Consider the following 23,614-nt stretch of genomic DNA (forward strand, 5'->3'; position numbering starts at 1 on the left):
CCAGTCGGGTTTTCGGGATTTCCCCCAATGAATATGCATGAGATCTATGTGCATGTACTGCTTTCAATGCCTATTCATTGGGGAAATCCCAAAAACCCGACTGGATTCGGCCCTCGAGGAGGGACTTTGGACACCTCTGACTTAGCCGATTAAGTGCCACTGAAAATTAGTGGCTAGTTGTGACCAGGGTCCACCCCTGCCACTACCCAGATAGTGTTGAGGTGATCTGTCAAGCTTTTCAGCAACATTATCCAAATAATGCTACTGAAATCTGGGTATGGCCTTGGTAAAGCAGGACTTATCCAGGTAGATTCTTCTGTCTACTGTTTCCAAACATATTATTCCCTTAAGAAGCTTGTAGGATGCAACTATATCCAGTGGTGTAGTAAAAGGGGGAGGGGGCACTGTCTTGAGGGCGTCGGCACCCCTCTTCCTCTCCACTCCCCCCTCCTGCTCCTCCCACTCCTCCCCCTATCACCATTTCACTGCCCATGTCAGCATTGGCTTTCCCTCTGACTTCACTTCCTAGGCATGAGACCCAGAAGTGACATCAGAGGGAGAGACGGCGTTGGCGTGATCAGCAAGTTGGAGTTGCTGTTTGTGCCAGTGAAGAGATAGAGGTACGGTGAGGTGGAAGTGCCAGACTAATTTGGAAGGGGGGAGAAAGGGAGAGGCACAGTAACAGAGCAAATGGAAGACACAGAGAGAAGAGAGATAGTGGATGGAAGGAATTGAATGAGAACATGAGGAAAGCAGAAACCAGGCAACAAAGGTAGGAAAAAAATGCTATTTCTTTTTTTCTTTTGCTTCAGCATAAAGTAGTATATTAGTTGTGTTGATAAAAATTTATAAACATTAGAGGCTCTGGTAGAAACCCGTTTACAAAGTATGTATTCTTCCCAATTAATATTTCCAAATTAATAAAGTCTCTTTGCTTATTTGTAAATGGGTTTCTACCAGAGCCTTTAATTCAGTAGCATAATTAAATGAAATAACTATTTCTGAAGTTTATAGGGACGGGCGGGGATTCCTCGCGGGGACGGGTGGGGATGGAGGGATTTCTCGTGGGGACGGGTGGGATTCCTCACGGGGACGGGTGGGACTTTGACGGGGATGGGTGGGATTTCTGTCCCCGCGCAACTCTCTAGTCCGAGCATCTCCCTCCCTCTCCCTTACCTTCGTGGTGCGTTAGTGTAATTTGTGCAGGCTGCCGGAAACTGCCTGAAGTCACATGCGTCTGCGGGCGGAAGCTTCTCCTCTGACACAACTTCCGGTTGCGTCAGAGGAGAAGCTTTCGCCTGCAGATGCATGCGACTTCAGGCAGGCTCTGGCGGCCTGCACAAATTACATTCATGCACCACAAATGTAAGGGGGAGGGAGGGAGATAGATGCAGCCAGTAGGTAGGAAGGAGGGAGGGGGCCGCGAACAATCGGTGACCACTCACGTTCCCTCCCTTAACTGCAGAGACAAGGCCATTCACCGCTCCACGGGGTGGAGGATGGCCTTGTCCCCATACCCACAGTGAGCACTTTTTTTCCCCCCACTGTTTCGACAGGTTACCCGCGGCTAGCCACAAGTAACAGCCACCGTGTCATTCTCTAACGGCACCGATGCAGAGTTTCATGGCATCGCATACAGGTCAGGTCCACTCTTTTGCTTTGCCTGAAGCCCCTATGTGATGAAAAAAGGCCTTATGGGAGTCTTACTTTACATATATCAGAAAGCTGCATTCTCTAGATAATATATAATATTTCCTAAGAAAACGGAGCAAGTAGCAATGTTCACCCTGTAATGAAAACTTTTACTGCCTGCACAAACTTACCAAGCCTCATCATAGTGAGGTAATTTGTGGCCTTTTAGGCAGTCTAGTGAAAGCAGTTAGCTTAGCAGGGTTTGATAATTCAATTTCCTGAAACAAAAGTCCATAAGCTATTAAAGAAATGGCTTGGGAAAATTTACTACTTATGCCTAGGATAAGCAGTATAATCTCCTTGGGATCTTGCCAGATACTTGTGACCTGGGTTGGTCACTGTTGGAAACAGGATACTGGACTTGATGGACCTTCGGTCTCTTCCAGAATGGTAAATCTTATGTTGTTATGGCTAAGATTACAGGGGTATTGTAGAGAAGCTACTGAATAAATTGCAAAAACAATAACTTAACATAAAGCTTAAAATTCATAGATGTGAGTAGTGCTGCTTGCTGTGTATGTTTTTCAGACGTTGCACAACACACAGAGGTACTGCCTTCTTCAGTATGGCTGACACATCGTTCTGTATTATTTTCATAGCTGCAATCAAATAAATTCTGCTTTACATAGCAACCTCATGTCTGGGAATAAACACCCCAATAAAATATTAGGTTAACATGACCCTCTGTAGAAATTTCACTAAGTACAACACAGCCTTAAGAGAAAAATCTGCTTCTTTTAAAATTCAAAATTTCAAAAGTATGCATAACAAATGCTAATACTTACCCATTCTTATTGAAATATCTATTAGTAATGGTGATAACTCCTGATACAATCGTCATATGACATGACGTACCACCCTGTGTAGTTACTGTATTTCACAGAAAGGGATCTTAATCAATGAGCTTCACAGACGTTAAGTCATAAAGGAGTCTCCTAGACAGCACAGAAGTCTCATTTTCATAGAAGTCTCATTTTCATAGAACTTGGTTTCTAGCTCTGGAGGCCCACTTTTAAAGACAGATGCACCATTTTATTCCCACAAGCTCACCTTGGGGGAAAAAAGTTCTACAAAAAGAAAAGTATAGTACTCACTTCTTGGTTCCCTGGGTCCATCCACTGTAACTTTAATTGCTCGATGGTAGGTGGCTACTTGTGGAGGGTTGGTGAAGACTGTTATCGTCAAGGTAAAACTCTTTCCTGAAAACAGGAAAACATGACAGTGAAGTGAAAAGTTGTATATATGCTTCCCTAATAAATCAAGCATGTCTGCATACAAATCCCTGCTGCATTAGCTGGCACAGTTTACTTGAAGCAGCAATATTACAGGAAATGCAAATATTTCTCATTTTTTCCATGCAAGCCAGGAATGCTCTCAAAAAGTTGACGCCTGGGAGTCTCTATCTATTGTTAGTCATGGCTCAGTGATAGAATAACAGCACTGTAAGCCATTCTTGACTATACAGCAAAATTTACACTGTACTCCCTGTTGTACTGGTTTAAATTTACTAAAGAGAATAAAGTCCACTCCGAACCTGTTGAATAGAGATCCAGTGTTTCAGCAGAATTTGCAGAAAATTCCCTTTTTTTGTTTTAATTTTGGTTTTGGAAAGTTTGCTCTTACTAAAACTCTGAAAAATAACTACAATGAGAGATGAAAATTGTCCTTCCATGCATGTTTAAATTTGATATTATCATCACATTTCAAAGAGTAGCTCTTGGACTAGATATCTGGAATCATTTGACCTACCAATGAAAACTAAATAAATAAAATGAAAGACCTGAATCCTGATCTAAGTGCACATCTTCAGCAGAAGACGCTACACTGGCCTCTGGTCTGCCAGAATCACTGACAGCTGTAATCAGTTTTTCAACGGTTAGTCATGTCAGATAGTCAAAACTGAAAACTGTTTCAAGACAGGAAGAGGTGGGTGTGCAGAAGTGACTCAATAAAGCATTCAGCAGTCTCAGGCCCCATCGCTCCACACTGCTGCTGCTGCTTCACCCAGGGCTTTCAAGAGAGAAGCCCATTCAACGGTGATTTCTCCCACAGTTAAACTTTTGAGTTGAACAATGCGGAAGGTAATTTCTTTTTTTTTTTAAATTCTTTATTCATTTAAAAAACTTTCAATAAGTGCAACATAAGATACAATCACATTACACTTTAACATCTATAATAATAATCCTCTTAAGCGCGCATGCGCACTTAAGAGGCTGTGGGTATCTGACAAGTGCTGTGTCCCTCCGTGCCGAATTCCATTTTCAAATTTGAACACGGAGAGCACAGCCGGAACTCCCCTCCCCCCCCCCGCCCTCACTCACCGCCAAAACCACCACCGCCAAAGCCTCCTCCTTATGCCGGCTCACCCGCGTTTAAATTCACAGAAAAGCGTGCACCGTGCTACCGCTGGCCTCGCTGTCTTCTGTCCACTGCAGCCCGCCCTCTCTGACTACTTCCTGTTTCCGCTAGGATTGGCCGCAGTGGATAGAAAATGCAAAAGACAGTGGTAGCGCGGCGCAGCACTTTTCTGTGAATTTAAACGCGGCGGCTGGGAAGAGGGCTGCGGGAAATGCTGCTGCTGCACAGGAAAGGCTGGGAAATGCTGCTGCTGCACAGGGAAGGCCGTGAAATGCTGCTGCTGCACAGGGAAGGCCAGGAAATGCTGCTGCTGCACAGGGAAGTGTGTGTGTGGGGGGAAATGCTGCTTCTGCACAGGGAAGGGTGGGAAATGCTGCTGCTGCACAGGGAAGTGTGTGTGTGGGGGGGAAATGCTGCTTCTGCACAGGGAAGGGTGGTAAATACTGCTGCTGCACAGGGAAGGGTGGGAAATGCTGCTGCTGTACAGGGAAGTGTGTGGGGGGGGAAATGCTGCTTCTGCACAGGGAAGGGTGGAAAATGCTGCTGCTGCTGCTGCACAGGGAAGGGTGGAAAATGCTGCTGCTGCTGCACAGGGAAGGGTGGGAAATGCTGCTGCTGCACAGGGAAGTGTGTGTGTGTGAGGGGAAAATGCTGCTTCTGCACAGGGAAAGCCGGAAAATGCTGCTGCTGCACAGGGAAGTGTATATGTGTGTGGGGAGAAATGCTGCTGCTGCACAGGAAAGGCTGGGAAATGCTGCTGCTGCACAGGGAAGGCCGGGAAATGCTGCTGCTGCACAGGGAAGGCCGGGAAATGCTGCTGCTGCACAGGGAAGTGTGTGTGTGTGTGGAAATGCTGCTTCTGCACAGGGAAGGGTGGGAAATGCTGCTGCTGCACAGGGAAGTGTGTGTGTGTGGGGTGGGGGGGAAATGCTGCTTCTGCACAGGGAAGGGTGGGAAATGCTGCTGCTGCACAGGGAAGTGTGTGTGTGTGTGGGGGGGGAAATGCTGCTTCTGCACAGGGAAGGGTGGGAAATGCTGCTGCTGCACAGGGAAGGGTGGGAAATGCTGCTGCTGTACAGGGAAGTGTGGGGGGGGGAAATGCTGCTTCTGCACAGGGAAGGGTGGAAAATGCTGCTGCTGCTGCACAGGGAAGGGTGGAAAATGCTGCTGCTGCTGCACAGGGAAGGGTGGGAAATGCTGCTGCTGCACAGGGAAGTGTGTGTGTGTGAGGGGAAAATGCTGCTTCTGCACAGGGAAAGCCGGAAAATGCTGCTGCTGCACAGGGAAGTGTATGTGTGTGTGGGGAGAAATGCTGCTGCTGCACAGGGAAGGGTGGGAGGGAAATGCTGCTGCTGCTGCACAGGGAAGTGGAGAGGACGGAGAGGGAAAGGGGGCCTGGGATCAATCTTGGTTTGCTTTGGGTGAGGGGAGACAGAAGGGGCCATGGAGAGACAGAAAGACAGGCAGGCAGGCAGCGCATTAGAACGAAAGACAGACACACAGAAAGACAGTGGGCAGGGAAAGACACAGAAAGAAAGAAAGACAGACAGGGTGCCAGAGAGAGAACCAGAAAGAAAGAAGGACAAACAGCGGGAGGGAGAAAGAAAGAAAGGAAGAGAGAGACAGGGGCAGGGAGAGACACAGAAAGAAAGAAAGACAGACAGACATATATTCTAGCACTCGTTAATGTAACGGGCTTAAACACTAGTTATTTAATATTCTATCAAAAACTAATACACATCAAATATCCCCTCCCCTTTTACCATCAATTGTATTTAAACATAAGAAAACATAACATATCCCTCCCCCCCTCCCCACCCTGAACGTGTATAAATAAAGGAAAAAACAATACTCATTCTGTACAGTATTTTGTTAATGGCTACCAAACATCCCTAAATTTCCTAAAATGCCCCTGTTGTATGGCAATTATTCGTTCCATTTTAAAAATGCGACACAATGAACTCCACCAAAAATTATAACTCAATCTATCCCAGTTTTTCCAATTTTTTGTAATTTGTTGCATGGCAACCTCTGTCATAATAAGCAAAAGTTTATTATTATTATTAGAAGATATTTGGCTCTCAGCTCTCATTGATGTACCAAATAATATAGTATCATATGATAGGTAATTTCATAAGCAACTTGAATGTGTAGAACATCATTTCATGTGCTCAAGTAAGTGCTCATAAAATTGCAAGGGGTATCCCTGCTTAAAATAGGTGCTCAGAAAACACAGTCTCTCTGTTTATTCATTGGCATTCCTAGGGATGGAAAATGAGTGCAACAGGAATGGTGTCATATATTTTATATACAATAGGTACATATATGCTGATTCTTAACAGCATATAGGTCCAAATTCAGTAAATGGTGCTGAAAATTATGCAATGGGAAAAATCTGGACTTAGTGGTCTTTATAGAATAGCGCATAGTATGGATTCTTGAGTCCAACTTTGGGTGAAAGGTCTTACACCAACTGAAACCTGGTGTAAAACCTGGCACACAAGTTGGGTGGGCATCCACCAAAATCTTTAACACTGCACAACACATTTTGGAACACCCTTGACTCACCCATGCCCCTCCCATGGCCATACCTCCTTTTGGATTGCATGCAAAAATATTTAGGCACAGTTCTTTATAGAATCTCACATAGGCAGTTGCAAGCGCAACTCCAAATTACTACCGATTGTTAGCAGCCAATTATTGAGTGCATTGGCTCATCTCCAGTCATGGTACGTGAGCTTGTTGTGCCACTGGGGCTTACGCACATCTGTGAAGCTGAAAGCTATGCCGTCAGTAGATTCACTACCAACAGGGCCTCCCAAGGCAGACAGGTTTCAGCAGAGATGTAAGACTAAAGATGTACCATACATCTGGGCAGCAGCAGATGGGCAGTGCTGGAGATGGAAGATGGCGTTTGATGCGACAACAGCGACAACTTTGAATTTATACTGTGCAGAAGAAAGACCTGGCAATCTACATCTGTATTCTGCCTTGAAAACTTGATGAGTTTCATCAAGTCGCTAGGATTTGAACATGGCTCATTAACTAATTTAGTTGCTCATGTAACTCAGGATTCTACCCGAACTTGAGTGAGCTTTACAGAATTAGGGGGATAGTAACATAGTAGATGATGCCAGACAAAGATCTGCACAGTCCGTCCAGTCTGTCCAACAAGATAAACTCACAGCGATATAATCGTACGATACAACATATGCATACTTGATCCTGATCTAATCTTAATCTGCTTCAGATTAGGTTAAATCAGGATCCTGTGAAAGCTTTTGCAAAAGCCATTTTAATCCACAAGGGTAATTTTTTAACAGGATGATTAGGATGAAGGTACATAAGTACCTATGGTGCACCTATTTTATGAAGGCAGCATATGTGCCTTAACGAAATTGTGTCCCCGAAAACCCCTGCACTAAGTGACACCTGTGCTGAGGCAGACGTAACTTTCCATCTACATTTGAGTGGATATTTGTACATTTTATGACCTTATATCTTACAACTTCACCTCATTTCCACCCAATCTCTACAACATGTGCAATGAGTCAACAATTATGTACATGCATGTGTGTACATCCAAAACATAGAAACAGGATTGCAGATAAAGGCCAAATGACCCATCCACAGTAATCATTATCTCTTCCTCTCTCTAAGGGATCCCAAGTGACTATCCCAGGCTTTCTTGAATTCAATCTCCACCACCTCTTCTGGAAGACTGCTCCATGCATCTACCACCCTTTCCGTAAAAAAGTATATCCTTATATTACTTTTGAACCTATCACCTCTTAATTTCATCCTATGCCCTTTCATTTCAGAACTTCCTTTCAAATGAAACTCGACTCTAGCATATCTCCCCTCCCCCACCTTTCCTTCAAAGAATACATATTGAGATCTTTAGTCTGTTCCCATATGCCTTATTACAAAGACCATGCACCATTTTAGTAGCCTTGCTCTGAACTGACTCCATCCTTTTTTATATTTTTTTTGAAGGTGCAGTCTCCAGAATTGTAAACAATATTCTAAATAAAGTCTCATCAAAGTCTGTGGGGAAGACATGGAGCATTGGCCAAACAATCTTGATGGTTGACATCGAGCTCGGATACACAGAGCCACACAAGTCGCCTCATAGCCACCGACAAGGCTGCAGCTCCTGAGGTAAACTCAAACGTGTCATACGTAGAACGAACCATATACTTCCTCAATTGCAAGACCGTAGCAATAAGATTTTGAAAAGCCTGGGTCTTGCGAACAGGGATGTATTTCTGAAAAGCAGAAAATTGTTAGACCAGATGTTTCAGGTAAAAGGAAAAATTAGAATTAGAATTCCCAGCTCAGTTCGCCAACACTGCATTTTGATAAAGGCGTTTACCAAATTTGTCCATTGCTTTACCCTCTCTTCCAGGAGGTACAGAAGCATAGACACTAGACCCTGCAGACTTCTTCAAGGTTGATTCCACCACTAGAGACTCATGAAGAAGTTGAGGTTTATCAAAACTAGGGATAGGAACCACTCTGTATAAGGACTCAAGCTTCCTAGGAGCCACAGGAATGGATAGTGGAGTTTCTACATTTTTGTAGAAAGTCTCTCTCAAAATGCCATAAAGAGGGAGCTTCAACAGTTCCTTTGGTGGATGTTTATAGTCTAAAGCCTCCAAGAATTGTTTACTATGTTTGGAGTCCACTTCTAGCGGAATGACATTTGACAAAGAAATCTTGAAAAAGTAGACCACTCAGAAAAGATAGCAGGTCTCTGAGAAGAACGTTGAAGTGAATCTGACCCAGAAGAATCCTCAAGGTTTCCCAGTAAGTCCAAGTCTTGAATGGAATAGGGACAGTGTCAAAGCCTTGAGGTGCTTGATCTTATGAGAGGCCTTCTGGGACTCACCAGAGTCACCTCTCCAGATGTTTGCGTCTGCCAGATGTTTGGCCTGCCGGATGGGTGGGTTTGGCACCCGTCCATCCGGGATTGGGGGGGGTCGTGGGGTCGGCTCCCTTTTGCCCCGAATGTAATCGGGGGAGGGGGTCGGTGCCGCGGGGCAAGAGGGCTTGGACTCTCTCTTGCCGCGGGTCGCAGCAGTTCGGGTAGAGGAGTGATGGCATCACGGTAGGGGAGATGAGGCATCTCTCCTACCGTGATCATTGCTGTAGGGGGTAGGCAGGTTGCTGGGGCCGCTGAGCTGATCGCAGCAGCCACGATCAGTTCAGCGGCCCCTTTTTCGGCACTTAGACCTGTTTTGACTTTGTCTAAGTCAAAACGTATAAGTGCCGACTAGGCAACCTGCCTAAGGTTTTGGTTATACCTGCTGCACGCCTAGGTTTAGGTCGGCCCACCGCCCACCCTTTCCCCTCCTCTAAACACGCCTCTTTTCTCTCTGTGCGTTTAGTGGCAGGGGAAAGGCCTAAGCTGGTTTTAGATACGTCTAAAACCAGCTTTGATTATGGGTACTTGGACGATCAGGCTTTTTGATCGTCCAAGTAGCCATTTAGGCCACTTTTTAGACGTTGGGTTTTTTTTTTATTATGAACCCCTTAGGCACCTAAAATGTAGGCCTTTAAAGCCCTCGCCTAGACGCAATTCTGTACATAGTGCCTATGTGTGATTGACATACAGCTGGCACCATTTTTTTTAGGCGCCAGCCAATTTAGGCACCATTTATAAAACCAGACGCTTAGCGCCTCCTAAATAGGAAATGGTAAATGCTCCCACTTTAATATTTATGCATGTCTCGCATGCTAATGGAAAAATTTGCATGGGACAAGAAAAAAGTCCTGTTTTAGGGGCATGCTAAAAATCAGCTTAGTGCAGGAGAAAGCTGCATATTAACATGTGTTTAGCCTATTTCTCACAGTATATTAGTAAACTGGCCCCTAAGTTGCTTATGGAGCTGGTCACCTACACATTTCAGAAGTCCTATGATTTTAAAGCATCCTATTTGGATGAGAGGCGATCTATATAAGCAAATAAATATTTATTGTTTTAGTCAGTAAGAAGAAAGTGGATCTGAGAAGCAGATGCAAACCTTCCCATATTGATTTTAATTGTCTTTAAAATGCCATTAATTTTTCCCCTACTCCTCTATTGAGTATATTTTTCATTCCAGTTGGCAGCTACTGTTGTCTTTCCTGCCACACTAAGTGGTGATATATAAAAATCTATCATTAGCGATACCACTTATTTTTCTTCTCTTTTCTAAGTCTAGGAGACAAGTCAGGACCAATTTCTCCATCCTGCCTCTGGCAACAGACTGGAGCATTTCAGATCCTCCAGCAAGTCCCGGCTGCTTCAAAGGAAAAAAAAAATGTACTTTCTTCCGCTAAGATCATAAGAAGTATGGAGTGGGGTGGGGGGGTCAGCTTTATTTGGACATAATTACACTTCATCAAAAGAAGCTTTCTTCATCTTCCATGCGTGAAAAGCCTGCAAGCAGTTAAGTCTGTCTATTTTTTTTTTTAAATATAAAAATTGCTACTTGGGAAACCAGCCAAAACACAAAAAGCCAATACAGTAAAACTGCGTACTCCCTTTGTTTTTCTTTGAAGTTGCTTAAGTAAATATATGTTGAGGGTTGCAGAATATAGTATTGTTTTTACTCAGATTGATCAGTGAGAACTTGTCGATAAACTGTGTGCTCCACAAACAAGGAGGACAACAATTTGGCAAACAAACAAAACAAAATACTGAGAGAATGATATTCATAAACACCTTGTCCAGTTAACTCCCATTCCTGTGCTCTTCAGCAAAGTTCTGCCTGAGCAAATTGTTACCCAATAAAATTTAAGTACCACAAATGAGGTAGTGCTGAAGGCATTCCAGGGGTATGGTCTGACAGCACTGATTTAAATTAAGACTCTATGGGTTAGATTTATTAATGCATTACTGTGTTAAGGTACACAAGTGCATAATTGGTTGTCATTTGCCTCAGGCCCCATTTTCTGCGATGTGACCTATTTACTTATAATAGGACTTAAGTGCTAAGGCCATTTTTACTGTGGCTGTAAAAATCCCAATTTTCTATTTTTTTCCATTAATGATCCTGTGTAGTGTTACCATTAGCACATAGCCATTTTTTTTTTTTTTTTAATTATCGCAAAAGCACATACTTGACACCTATTTTGTAGGCGGTAAGGGTTCCTTTGTTATCCATACTTCAACCAGTTAAGGCCAGATTCTATAAACAGCACCACTGAGTGTGGTTATCAATCAACCGCTAGCCGCCTACCAGCATCTAGGCATGCTTAGGCGTCGCTAGGCATCCTAGAGGTAGGCGCCGGTATATTAACTGGATCTAATTTACCAGAGCCTAATTCAGATGCCTAGCAATGCCTAAGTCAACCACACCTATTCTGTGCCTCTAACCATACCTACATTTCATGTGGGAATCATTAGGCATCAGAAGGCACCTTGACTTAGGCGTTCCTAGGCACCATGTGGAATTCCACGCCTAACTTTTAATTTTAAAATTTTAAATTAATTATTCAGTTAACTTCAATGGCCCGGTCAATTACCATGCCATTTAAGCTAATTAATTTATATTAGGTTAGGTGCAGATTTTAGTTTGGCATCGCTAGATGGCCTCAATTATGGCATGTAGTGGCACCTAACTAGGGCACCGTTTATAGAATCGGGCTCTTAAGGGCAAATTCTATAAGAAGCGCCCAAAAGTTAAGCGCCTAATTAGACACTGTTCAGCGCAATTCAAGTAAAATTGGGTGCTGTTTAATTAATCACACTGAGCGGAACCTATTTTGGAGGCACCCAAGAAATAGGCCAGCTCTAGGCACTACTAAAAATTAGGCGCCTAGCTGAGCGCATAAGCGCGCTTAAGAGCAGTGATTCTGCAACAAGGCGCCTAACATGTAGCCACGCCCACATCTAACATGCATAGTGCCTATTTTTTTGAAGACTGCCTAAATTTTGAGGCGTCTTGTTACAGAATCGCGCTCTCTTGATAGGCACCTATGTTTCAATCAGTGCTGATTAAAAAGCTTAATTGAGCTTGTTATTCAATTTAGATAGGCGCCTCCAAAATAGGTGCCTAACTTTAGGCGCTGGTTACAGAATTTGGACCTTAGTGCGCAGTAATGTAGGTGCACTAGCTGGTTAGCGCAGGAATGCCCACTCTTCACCCCTGACATGCCCCCTCAAAAATATACAAAACATTCTGTGGTGCCGAGCTACGTAATGATTAAGCTTCCTCCTTATGTGTTGAACAGGTCCCTCTGCTCCCAAGATGAAATACGCCTCAAAACAGCCCCTGGTCGTGCCCTTCAACTGCAAACCGCCAAACGACATTCTACTTCCACTTCATACCAAGCCAATGGAATCAACTGCCCCTGCAGATCAGATCCTCTGAAGAACTCCTCAACTTTCGGAAAGCAATAAAAACACACCTCTTCACCTAACTCCCCTGTCCTTGACCGATGGATTACAAAGAAATGTATGTTGGTACCAGATCCCAGTATGTGTCACATTAGGAAAATTTGTATTGAAAAATCTTGCACTGTAACTATGACAAATTTAACCTGTAATCTATCTATGTGTGTCAATGTTAGGATTAAACTTGTATTGGAAAACTTGCACTATGGCAAATTGTAACCTGTATATTATGAATATTAATATTAGGACCCTAGGATAAAAACTTGTATCGTAAAGTTATACTGTAATTATAGCAAAATCCAGTGCAAATTGTAACCTGTTAACAGTATATTATGTATGTTTAACCTGTAACCTGTTTTGAGCTCTTTTTGGAAAACGGGATAAAAAACCAAATTAAATAAATAAATATTTAGCACACACACACATTCAAAAACTACCACATGATGCTGCAGAACGTCCCATGACAGTCCACTTTTTGCTGTGCTAGGCATGTGTTAGTACCTAATATAGCTAAGACAGAGCTTCTCAAACTGTGGGTTGAGATTTCATAACTCTGACCTGAAGTCAATGGGAACACTATTTCAGAACTGTGAGTCTGCTGACACAATTGCCCTGGCTGTCCCTTGGACTTCCCAAATAGCCTGCTGCATGACTGGCTTAATTGTCATGTAGACTAGGAAGTTGCTTAGAATATGAGTTGGTGATTTCTGAAATGAACAATAGCAGTCACGGCACAACAATAATTCCTAATAGCCATACAAATTCAAAGAAACATCGGTACATACTTTTACTCATAGGATGGCTTGGCAGTTTCCAAATAATCTATTTGATCAGTTAAATAGCTATTCACTTGGTTAAATGGTTTTAGAAATGAGGAATGTTTTCAAATCTGTTTTCGTTTGTTTTATATTTAAATATTTTATTGAAATTTTCAGAATACAAAAATCACACACCCAACTCTACCTCTAACCATAGCATTTCGATTTTTTAATTGGCTTTTAATGACATTTTCAAACATCACACCATTTAAACCAGAGTCTCTCGAACTTTTTTAGCTCCGGCACATAAATGGAGCAAACGTTTTTCGCAGCACATTATAATTTAAATTATAAATTGCAAAACCAACAAAAAATTAAATTTGAGAGTTATTTAAAGTTCTTTAAGTTATGTATGGGTAATTGTAACAATGGTGAAACTAAAATAGAATAGAATTGCTAATCAATGCAATGGATGTGCTTGTTTTTGAATGTAATTTAACTCAAAATGTGGCTTGATAGTCAACAAGCAAACATACATTTCATCATCCACCAATTGCGGTTGTTTTCTTTTCTTTTTTTTTTCAATTTAATTTCTGTCAGAGCTGAAAATCCAAGTTTGCAAAGATAAGAAGATCCAAACAGTAACAAAGCTTTGATTGCTTTGTTGCTCAAGTTAGGATAACTACTACATAAAAACTAACATTAAATTACTTGTCGTTGGTTTTCAAGGACCAATCACGTCAAAGAATGATGCTTTTTTGTGGGCGGATGTATCCTTACGTACACAGACTCTCATGACATTCACAGACTCTTGCATACATGACGTACATATCTCTTCTAGTGTAAACTTATGAAAGGAATTTTTAAAAATAAAGTAACATTTTGGAATCTCTTCAAGGCACACCACTGTGCCGTGGCACACAGTTTGAGAGACGCTGCTTTAAGCCAATTTAAAAAATTTAGGTTCTATGCAGAAATCATAGAACCTAAGCACCACTAGGCATTGCCAATCCAGGTGCCACTTATAGAATCAGGCTCAAAATGATTGTGAGGCACTGCTTTAAGACATCATATATCCTAGCTGTCATCCTCTAGCTTAGTATCAGTATGCCAGTACTATGTTGATATGACAAGGGATCTTCAAAAATTTCCAGCCTTTTATTTTTTTTAAACACTATTTATTACATATCTCAAAAGCAAATTGCATCACTTTTCCACATAATCATCCTATTTTGCGATACATTTTTCCCTGCGTCCTAACATGCCGTCTTACCATGTCCCCTGCCCCAACCATTTCCCATGAAAATATGAAAGTGCGAAAACTTTTTGAAGAGCCCTCGTACAATGCCACCTTTCCAACCCAGTCAGATAACACCTAAATATTTAGGGCTCCTTTTGCTAAGCTGCAGACAGCTCAAAGGCATGCTTGCTGCAGCTTAAAATGGCATGTTGCAGGGTGCACTGAGGCATCCTGCGGTGTTGCAAGTGTGCAAATCCTACCCATGTGATAACAAGTATTTGTTTTTAGCTGAGGGGCGTGTGTGAGGGTGGAAAGAGTTGGCATTTCTGCGCTAATCGGTTAGTGTGTTGGCATCGCCGTGTGTTAACTGATTAGTAGCACATGAGTCCTTATTATCCACAAACTAGGTGGTGTAAGGGCTCATGTGCTAATTTTTGTTCATGGTCGTGCATTAACAGCAACATTAGTGCATGGTCATTAAATCTGAAAATCGGCCATTTTTCGGCTCTGGTAGAAATGGCCTTAGCACACAGGAAAGATCCGTGTAAGGGCATGCTAAGGATACTTTTTGCTACAGCTTTGTAAAAGGGCCCCGTGGGTCCACGGTTACTAAACCTTTTCCTCACAGACAAAGAATTGGGGGGGGGGGGAAGCCTTACTGAATCATATTCAAAATATGAGAAAACCTTAGATAAGCCCATAGAAAAGCAAACCAGTGCCCAAAAGTTATTTCATGTTTCGTTTTTTAAAGAGACACACCTAGGGGTCTTTTTACTAAATTGCACTAAAATGTGGCCTGTGATATTATTAGCACAAAAATTTCCCACACACTGAGGCCACTTTTAGGGAAGTTGTAAAATGGCCTCATTTTCCATTTTCTGAATTAAGGGCAATGCACTAATTTCTAAATTAGAGCGTAGCCATTATTGCATGAGTCCTTATCACCACCTATTTACTAGGCAGTAAAGGGCTGATTCTGGTCAGGCCACCAAAAGGTTGGGTGGGAAGCAGCTACCTCTAAGCAGCCTTCCCTATCGGCACCTATCTCCCTGGCAGCATAGTGACAGCAAAGCCTAGAAAGAGACGTGGTTAGGGGTGGTACCAGACTTTGGCATCACTAAGTGCCGCTAGCCAGGATTCTGACATGACCCTAGGCACCGAAAATATAGGCCTGTGAAACCCTGGCCTATATTTCCGGTGACTAGGGTCCTGTCAAGCCACAATTCTGGAAGTGGCGCCTGTTGGTGACTGACACACACAGGAGCCTGTTTTGTAAGCGCCTGGTGTGGCAGATGTCGCTTCCAGAATCAGCCCCTATGGGCTCACGCGCTAATTGGTTAGCACACGGCAATGCATCTGTGCTGATTAGCACTGGACACACCCACTCTCAACCACCCCCCAAACACACCTCCCAAGCTAAAAAATGAAATCTATTTTTTAGCATGTGGGAAGTGCATGCTAATCTCAAAACTACCGCGGGATGTCTGAGAGCATCCCACGGTAGTGCTTTTTTAACCTGTAATAAGCACATGTTAGTGGATATGACAGCTTAATAAAAGAACCTCCTAGTGTTGGTAACTTTGAAATTTCTTAGCATTTTTTCATCCGAATGGTTCAACACCAAAGATACTCAGGCCGCAGTAGTAGATCTGGCTGCCAAAACCCTACCCCTTCCTTGCTGCTTCATAGAAGGCAACAAACACACCAGCCAAAGCAATGTGGTGTGAACAGTGGTTTTAAACCTTCTCAATTTTAAACAAGATTGAAAAAAGCCAAATTGCCACAAGACTAACAGAATGCACCACACAGCTGATTAGGCAAAACAAATAACGTGCAACAGCACTTTTCCTTCTGGTAGTCTTTCATGTTTCTTTAACAACAACCCAGAAAGCATTTCTGCAAGCCACATGCTTACAAGAGGCACTGGCCTCCTTTTGAATCATATAACTTTATATATACCTTTAAAAAAATGATTTATTTTACATATTTATTTACATTGCCCTCCCAGGTTCCCTTCTAACAATAAAAGGATGTTAAAAAGGTTTTAAAAGTACCTACATTTGTTCCTAAAAAGAAAACTGCTGAATAATCATTTAAGTTATTGTATGTTTTGGAATGATTTATCATCTCTGAAATCTATTTTTAAATAAATTTCCCTCATCCCTCAGTGTTTATAGAAAGGATCTAAAATCAGGACCTTCTGCCCCCCACTTTTGCTTTGGAATAAGATATATCAAATAAAAAGAAAATATCACCAGGAAACCAGCAAACAGCAAAAAAAACAAAAAAAAACCCAACAACAAAAAAACAAACAACCTTTCAGAGAATTACTTGTGTAAAAATCAGGTTCTTTTAAATCCTCAGTCCAGTCCCTCACTCCAGTTAAGGAAGGAGATTAAAAACCATATGAGGAAATCCAGCTCCATTATAAAACCTTCCAGTTTCAGTAATGCGCATTTTTGAAATGTATACAATTCTTAAAAAGCAAAGAGATAACTTAAGACTTCTTAAATGTCATGGAATTAGGAATTTGCTACCTGTTGCTATCACCCTGAACTAAGCAAATGTAAAGCATGTTAGGGCATAGTTGGGCAGACAAACAGCTATAAATATTGAGACAAAAAAGATAAAATACAATGAAATCTGCCCCTGAACACAATCAACACCCTGACAATTAGTGCAATGTGATTTATATACTGTGAAATAAAATAGTCCTGAGTACTTTACAGTAACACGCAGAGGCCAATTTACTACAGTACATTAAACACTTACAAAATAATTTTATATAGTGCATCAAAAGTTGGTCATCCTTTTATGAAACTGCGATAGCAGTTTCTAGCACGAGGAGATGCACTGGATGGCCCGCGCTGCTCCCGACGCTCATTAAGTTTCTATGAGCGTCGGGAGCAGCGCAAGCCATTCAGCGCCGCTCCCTGCGCTAGAAACTGCTATCGCAGTTTCGTAAAAGAGGGGGTTAGACTTTGATTAGATGCCTAACTTTTTAGTAATCAAATGGCAGCTAAAGGAAGTTAATCTGAGCCTGAGTATCATCAAATAAAGATAACAAGACATTTTATACAAAAAAGAATCTAGCACTTGGTGCAGCATGAGGTCTTGCTGCAAGGAGTTGAACAATATCGTAGGCTTTATCCTCACTATTTCAAAAAGGCATTGAATGTTTGATTGTTTGGAACAGGACTTCACCAAAGTGTGCGTGTTTAGCTATTAGCAAAGTATGTTAAATTTATGTTATTTTCCACAATAAAGTGCAGATAGTGAAGGATCATTTAAAAAAAAACTACTGCTAGAGGTTTGCATAAAATGTCTTTTTATCAATGAATCATTACTAAGTGTTAAAACACAAAAGTTATAGCTATAATAGCATGAAATTTGCTCCATTAAGCAAAAATAATAGCAAATTTTAAGAAAAACAGAGCTTTATGTAATCAGTGGCTTTGAGCGACCCCAGGATGGGCTCTGAGGAAAGGGAGGAAAGGGATGTTACCAGTGATGTGCCTCAACATTCTGTTCTTGGAACTGTTCTTTTTAACATTTTTATCAATTATATTGCTGAAGGGTTGTCGGGTAAGATTTGCCTCTTTGTGGATGATACCAAAATCTACAATAGAGTAGACACGCTGGATGGTGTGAATAACATGAAGAAAGACCTGGCGAAGCTTGAAGAATGGTTTGAAATTTGGAAAGCTAAAATATAATGCTAAGAAATACAAGGTCATGCATTTGGGCTGCAAAAACCCGAGGGAATGGTACAGTTTTGGGGTGAAGAACTTATGTGCACAACGGAAAAGCGGGACTTGGGTGTGATCGTATGTGATGATCTTAAGGTGGCCAAACAGGTTGAAAAGGTGACGGCGAAAGCTAGAAGGATGCTAGGTTGCATAGGGAGAGGTATGGCCAGTAGGAAAAAGGAGGTATTGATGCCTCATTATAAGACTGGTGAAACCTCATTTAGAATATTGTGTACAATTCTGGAGGCCGCACCTTCAAAAAGATATAAAAAGGATGGAGTCAGCCCAGAGGAAGGCTACTAAAATGGTATGTGGTCTTCATGATAAGGCATATGGGGCAGACTTAAATACCACAATCTGTATACTTTAGAGGAAAGGCAGGAGAGGGGAGATATGATAGAGTCGTTTAAATACTTATGTAATATAAATGTGCATGAGTCAAGTCTCTTTCATTTGAAAGGAAACTGAAACTCTGCAATGAGAGGGCATAGGATGAAGTTAAGAAGAGATGATAGGCTCTGGAGTAATCTGAGGAAATACTTTTTCATGGAAAGGGTGGTAGTTGAATGGAACAGTCTCCCAGAAGAGGTGGTGGAAACAGAGACTGTGTCTGAATTCAAGAGAGCCTGGGATAGGCACGTGGGATCTCTCAGAGAGAGAAAGAGATAATGATTACTGTGGATGGGCCATTTGGCCTTTATCTGCTGTCATGTTTCTATATTTCATGTTTCAGAAATTATTTTCTGATCAAGTAAAAACAAATTCATGGAAAAACTTCAACTCACACAATTTTTCCAACTTTAGATTTTTCTGGACAAAGCTTTTAAAACAGCCTTCTGGTGCAGCTGATGAAAACAAAAACTGTTTATGAGGTCAAGAAAGCTTGGGGCAAGTACAATGGATCTCTAAGGGAGAGGAAGGGATAGTAGATGGCATGGATAAGCAGACTAGATAGGCTATATGGTCTTTGGTGCAGTGGTTAAAGCTACAGCTTCAGCACCCTGGGGTTGTGGGTTCAAACCCACGCTGCTCTTTGTGACCCTGGGCAAGCCACTTAATCCCCCCATTGCCCCAGGTACATTAGATAGATTGTGAGCCTGCCGGGACAGACATACTTGAATACCTGAATAAACTCATGTAAACCATTCTGAGCTCTCCTGGGAGAACAGTATAGAAAATTGAATAAATAAAAAATAAATAAATACATTAACTGCAGCCAGGTACCATACTCTAACTGGCATGTGGGACCTGCATATAAAAATGTTAGTTCCACCCCCATTGATTGCCATATAACATTTATAGCTATCACACAGTAAACTCCCATGTTCAGCCACAGTTACCACACTTAGTAAAGGGGTCCTCAATATCTAGTTTGTTGCCCACCAAATAATGAGTGATAGCATTTCTTCACCGACATGTTACAGGAAGCAAAAGGTAGCCATAACTGCACTGAGTTAAATACAATAATAATCTATCTCCTGCATCTTATTCACTATCTCTTATTTCTATATTTCAAGTGGATTGCAGAAAACAGTCAGTTTCAGTGGAGGGGAAAAGTAATGATTATTACTGCTTTCTTTTTTACATAAGAATTTAAGAATAGCCATACTGTGTCAGATTGATTGTCCATCTAACCCAGCATCCTGCTTCCAACAGTGGCCAATTCAGGTCATACATACCTTGCAAAGTCCCAAAGAGTAGCAAAATTCCAAGCTATTGATCCCAGGGATAAGTAGTGGCTTTACCCAATTGTAGACTTTTCCTCCAGGAACTTGCCCAAACCTTTTTTAAACCCAGATATGCAAACTGCTGTTATCACATCCTCTGGCAACAAGTTCCAGAGCTTAACTATTCATTGAGTGAAAAAATATTTTGTCCTATTCATTTAAAAAATATTACCATGTAACTTCATGGAGTGTATCATAGCTTTTTTTATTATGCAGCAAAGTCAGATATTGCCTTCTTCTCCATCTACTTTAGAAATTTGCTGGAACAGGTAAAATTAGGGGAACATTCTTTGGTAAACACTCAATGAGCCTGACATTTAGGATACAAACAGGAGTCTGAAAGCCTAGGAAAGATACAGGAATAAGTGTCGAGTAATTCTATATACAGGATGCACACTAAGGGATGATTCTAAAAACAGCATCCCAATTGTAGGTGACGGTAAGCTTCCTACCACCATCTAACGGATCAATCAGGACACATGATTTTTTTTTTAAACTGATGGGGCGAAGAATACCTACAATGTAGGCATTGTTCGCATGCATACGGAGATAAGTGGGCATGCCTATGGATGCCTAAGGCCAGCATAGGTGTGGTTTATGCCAGAAATGGCCTTAGATGTCCATAGGCATTCTTCGGCGCTTCTCGTAGGTGCAAGTCAGACACCTGAAATGTAGGCTTGTAAAATGCTGGTCTACATTTCAGGCGTCTGTAGAAGAAAACAGATGCAATTCTGGAAACAGTGCCTACCACGGCAGACACCATTTACAGAATCAAGAGCTGCCCCTGTATATAAATGACTGGTGATTCATTTGAAAACTGGTCAGCAATCAGCATTGCACTGTGAAATCTTTTTCCCATGTCTTCAGATATCAAGGGCCTACCTCTTCCACTTCTGCCCACAAATCTCAGGTCATTGAACCTGGCCACTTGGTTTTTCATGACAGCAGAGGCATTTCTGAGTTCTGCGGAATAGTTTTCATCGTTGCCAGCCATGACGGTGACCACGGTTCCATCTGGCACCTCTCCCAGGGCTACTACCTATGGGGGAGAGAAGAAAAGGATACAAGGATCTGTGAAACGTTCATGCAACCAAATGTTCTGTTATCTGGCAGTATGTTTCACCATATCACAGGTCACAATCCTCTGTATAATATTGTTCTGCTCTGAACAGTAAGGGTCAACTGTTCTGTAACCTTTCTATACTAATAGAATCACCACTTAAAATGCAAACAGCATTACAATCCATGTGCTCTAACAATCTTAATATTTTTCATACACTAACTAAAAAGAACATTCTTAGATTTTCTATTTTACCCTCACTGTCTATTCTTGTCATTTTACAGATCTATTAAACTTTTGGCTTTTTTTTTAATCTCTCAAGTCTTACAAACATAGTAACATATACATAGTAACATAGTAGATGACGGCAGATAAAGACCCGAATGGCCCATCCAGTCTGCCCAACCTGATTCAATTTAAAATTTTTCTTTTTTTAATTTTTTTCTTCTTAGCTATTTCTGGGCAAGAATCCAAAGCTTTACCCGGTACTGTGCTTGGGTTCCAACTGCTGAAATCTCTGTTAAGACTTACTCCAGCCCATCTACACCCTCCCAGCCATTGAAGCCCTCCCCTGCCCATCCTCCACCAAACGGCCATACACAGACACAGACCGTGCAAGTCTGCCCAGTACTGGCCTAGTTCAATATTTAATATTATTTTCTGATTCTAAATCTTCTGTGTTCATCCCACGCTTCTTTGAACTCAGTCACAGTTTTACTCTCCACCACCTCTCTCGGGAGCGCATTCAAGGCATCCACCACCCTCTCCATAAAGTAGAATTTCCTAACATTGCCCCTGAATCTACCACCCCTCAACCTCAAATTATGTCCTCTGGTTTTACCATTTTCCTTTCTCTGGAAAAGATTTTGTTCTACGTTAATACCCTGATGAGCAACTTGAAAGCACAAGTTTAAATGATTAATATTTTTTCCTTAGTTTTCTAGCTAGATCATAACAATGAAAAACCAAATGGGAACATGCTGGACAGATAAGAGACAAAGGGCTCCTTTTACTAAATGGTAGTAGCCGTTTCTACCAAGGGACGGTGAGATAAATGCTCCAACGTTCTTAGGAATTCTATGAGCGTCAGAGCATTTAACTCGCCGGCCCGTGATGGAAACCTCCACCGCCATTTAGTAAAACATTTAGAATTTTCATAAAAGAGTCACAAAAAAAAAAATGTGGCCATTCTAAAACACAATTTTCTTGACAGATTTTCATATAAAGAAAAAAAGCACACGAGACTTTTTGTATGATGCTTTCCTGCAAAGAATTTCACTCAGTTAATCTATTTAATATTTCAAGTCTTGAACTGAATTTACCTAATCATGCACTGGAAGTATTACCATGTCTACCATTTCGGGACCTTTTTACTAGAGTTAAGCACTTAAGCACACAGTTAATGTGCGGAAACAGGATACCATGTAACCGTGCAGTTTTGCAGTAGTTTGCCTGTTAACACACATTAACATAGTAACATAGTAGATGACGGCAGATAAAAGACCCGAATGGTCCATCCAGTCTGCCCAACCTGATTCAATTTAAATTTTTTCATTTTTTCTTCTTAGCTATTTCTGGGCAAGAATCCAAAGCTTTACCCGGTACTGTGCTTGGGTTCCAACTGCCGAAATCTCTGTTAAGACTTCGGCAGTAATTCAGTATTGCATTAAACCATGCAATACTGAATTTTTCAAAATTTTTCTATTGGGGGCATAGCATGGGCAGAGAGTGAGCATGAAACTTTAGTCAGCTAGCATGTTACACTTACTATGTGCTAATGTGCTAACTGGTTAAAATAGGACCACTTACCATGTCCCAAACAGCACTAAGGCCTGGATTCTCAAAATGCTGCTGTAAGTTAGGCAGCAGTAGGCACTGAACCACTGCCTAACTTAATTGCTTTAATTGGCACAGTAATTGACTGCACCATTTAACCAATTAATTTCTCATTTAAAAAAACAGTAGGCACCAGAATTGTATTTAGAGGTGGCGCCTAACAGCACCTAACATCAACTTAGGCGTGCTTATGGGAAGAGTTGACATTAGGCGTGATTCTCTATCAAAGATAGGCGCCGGAAATGTAGGCCTTTAAAACCCTGGCCTACATTTCTGGTGCCTACCTTTGACGGTGCCGACCTTTGATTCTGCAAACAGCGCTGTAACATGATTGATACACGACTGGCACCATTTTTGGAAGGCGCCGGCTGATTGCAGCGTTGTTTGCAGAATCTGGCCCTAAACGCGTCTTCATTAACCAGGAGCAGGCACCGTGTGCTAGTCTGAATGTTAATGCATAACCTGCAAGAAAAGCATAGAAGGTATGCTTCTTCTTGATGCAGTATTAGGTCGGAACTTGCCATATGCTAAAATTCTCCATTATAGCATATTAAGTCCAAAACGTACTACCTCTTAGTATAAAGGCCCCTTTGTGTTTTTAGCAGTTATTCAATTAATACTATTGCACTTTATCTCTATGACTACTTTCAGGTTTAGTTAAAACTAAAAAGAAAGAAAGTAATTACTCTATCCGTAGGTAAAAGTTTTTTTTAGCAGCCATTCTTTTTGGTCTGCTGTTTCTCAGTCTATGCCATAATAATGTTAACAGTAAACTGAATATGAATATTTTAACTGTGATGGCGTCTTTTCT

The 23,614-nt window shown here is 41.7% G+C and overlaps 1 protein-coding gene across 3 annotated transcripts in view; it reads right to left on the minus strand.

Moving 5' to 3' along the window:
* Positions 1-23,614, minus strand: part of RUNX2 (RUNX family transcription factor 2) — a 204,597-nt gene that overhangs the window by 173,875 nt on the left and 7,108 nt on the right. For all 3 annotated transcript variants that reach the window (XM_033937112.1, XM_033937113.1, XM_033937111.1), the window contains 2 exons: positions 20,790-20,946; positions 2,787-2,891 (listed from right to left, as the gene is read on the minus strand). In XM_033937112.1, coding sequence (XP_033793003.1) covers positions 2,787-2,891; positions 20,790-20,946 — 262 coding nt within the window. The remainder of the gene's footprint in view (positions 1-2,786; positions 2,892-20,789; positions 20,947-23,614) is intronic.

Source organism: Geotrypetes seraphini, chromosome 3, assembly GCF_902459505.1.
Source record: "Geotrypetes seraphini chromosome 3, aGeoSer1.1, whole genome shotgun sequence".
Lineage (NCBI taxonomy): Eukaryota > Metazoa > Chordata > Amphibia > Gymnophiona > Dermophiidae > Geotrypetes > Geotrypetes seraphini.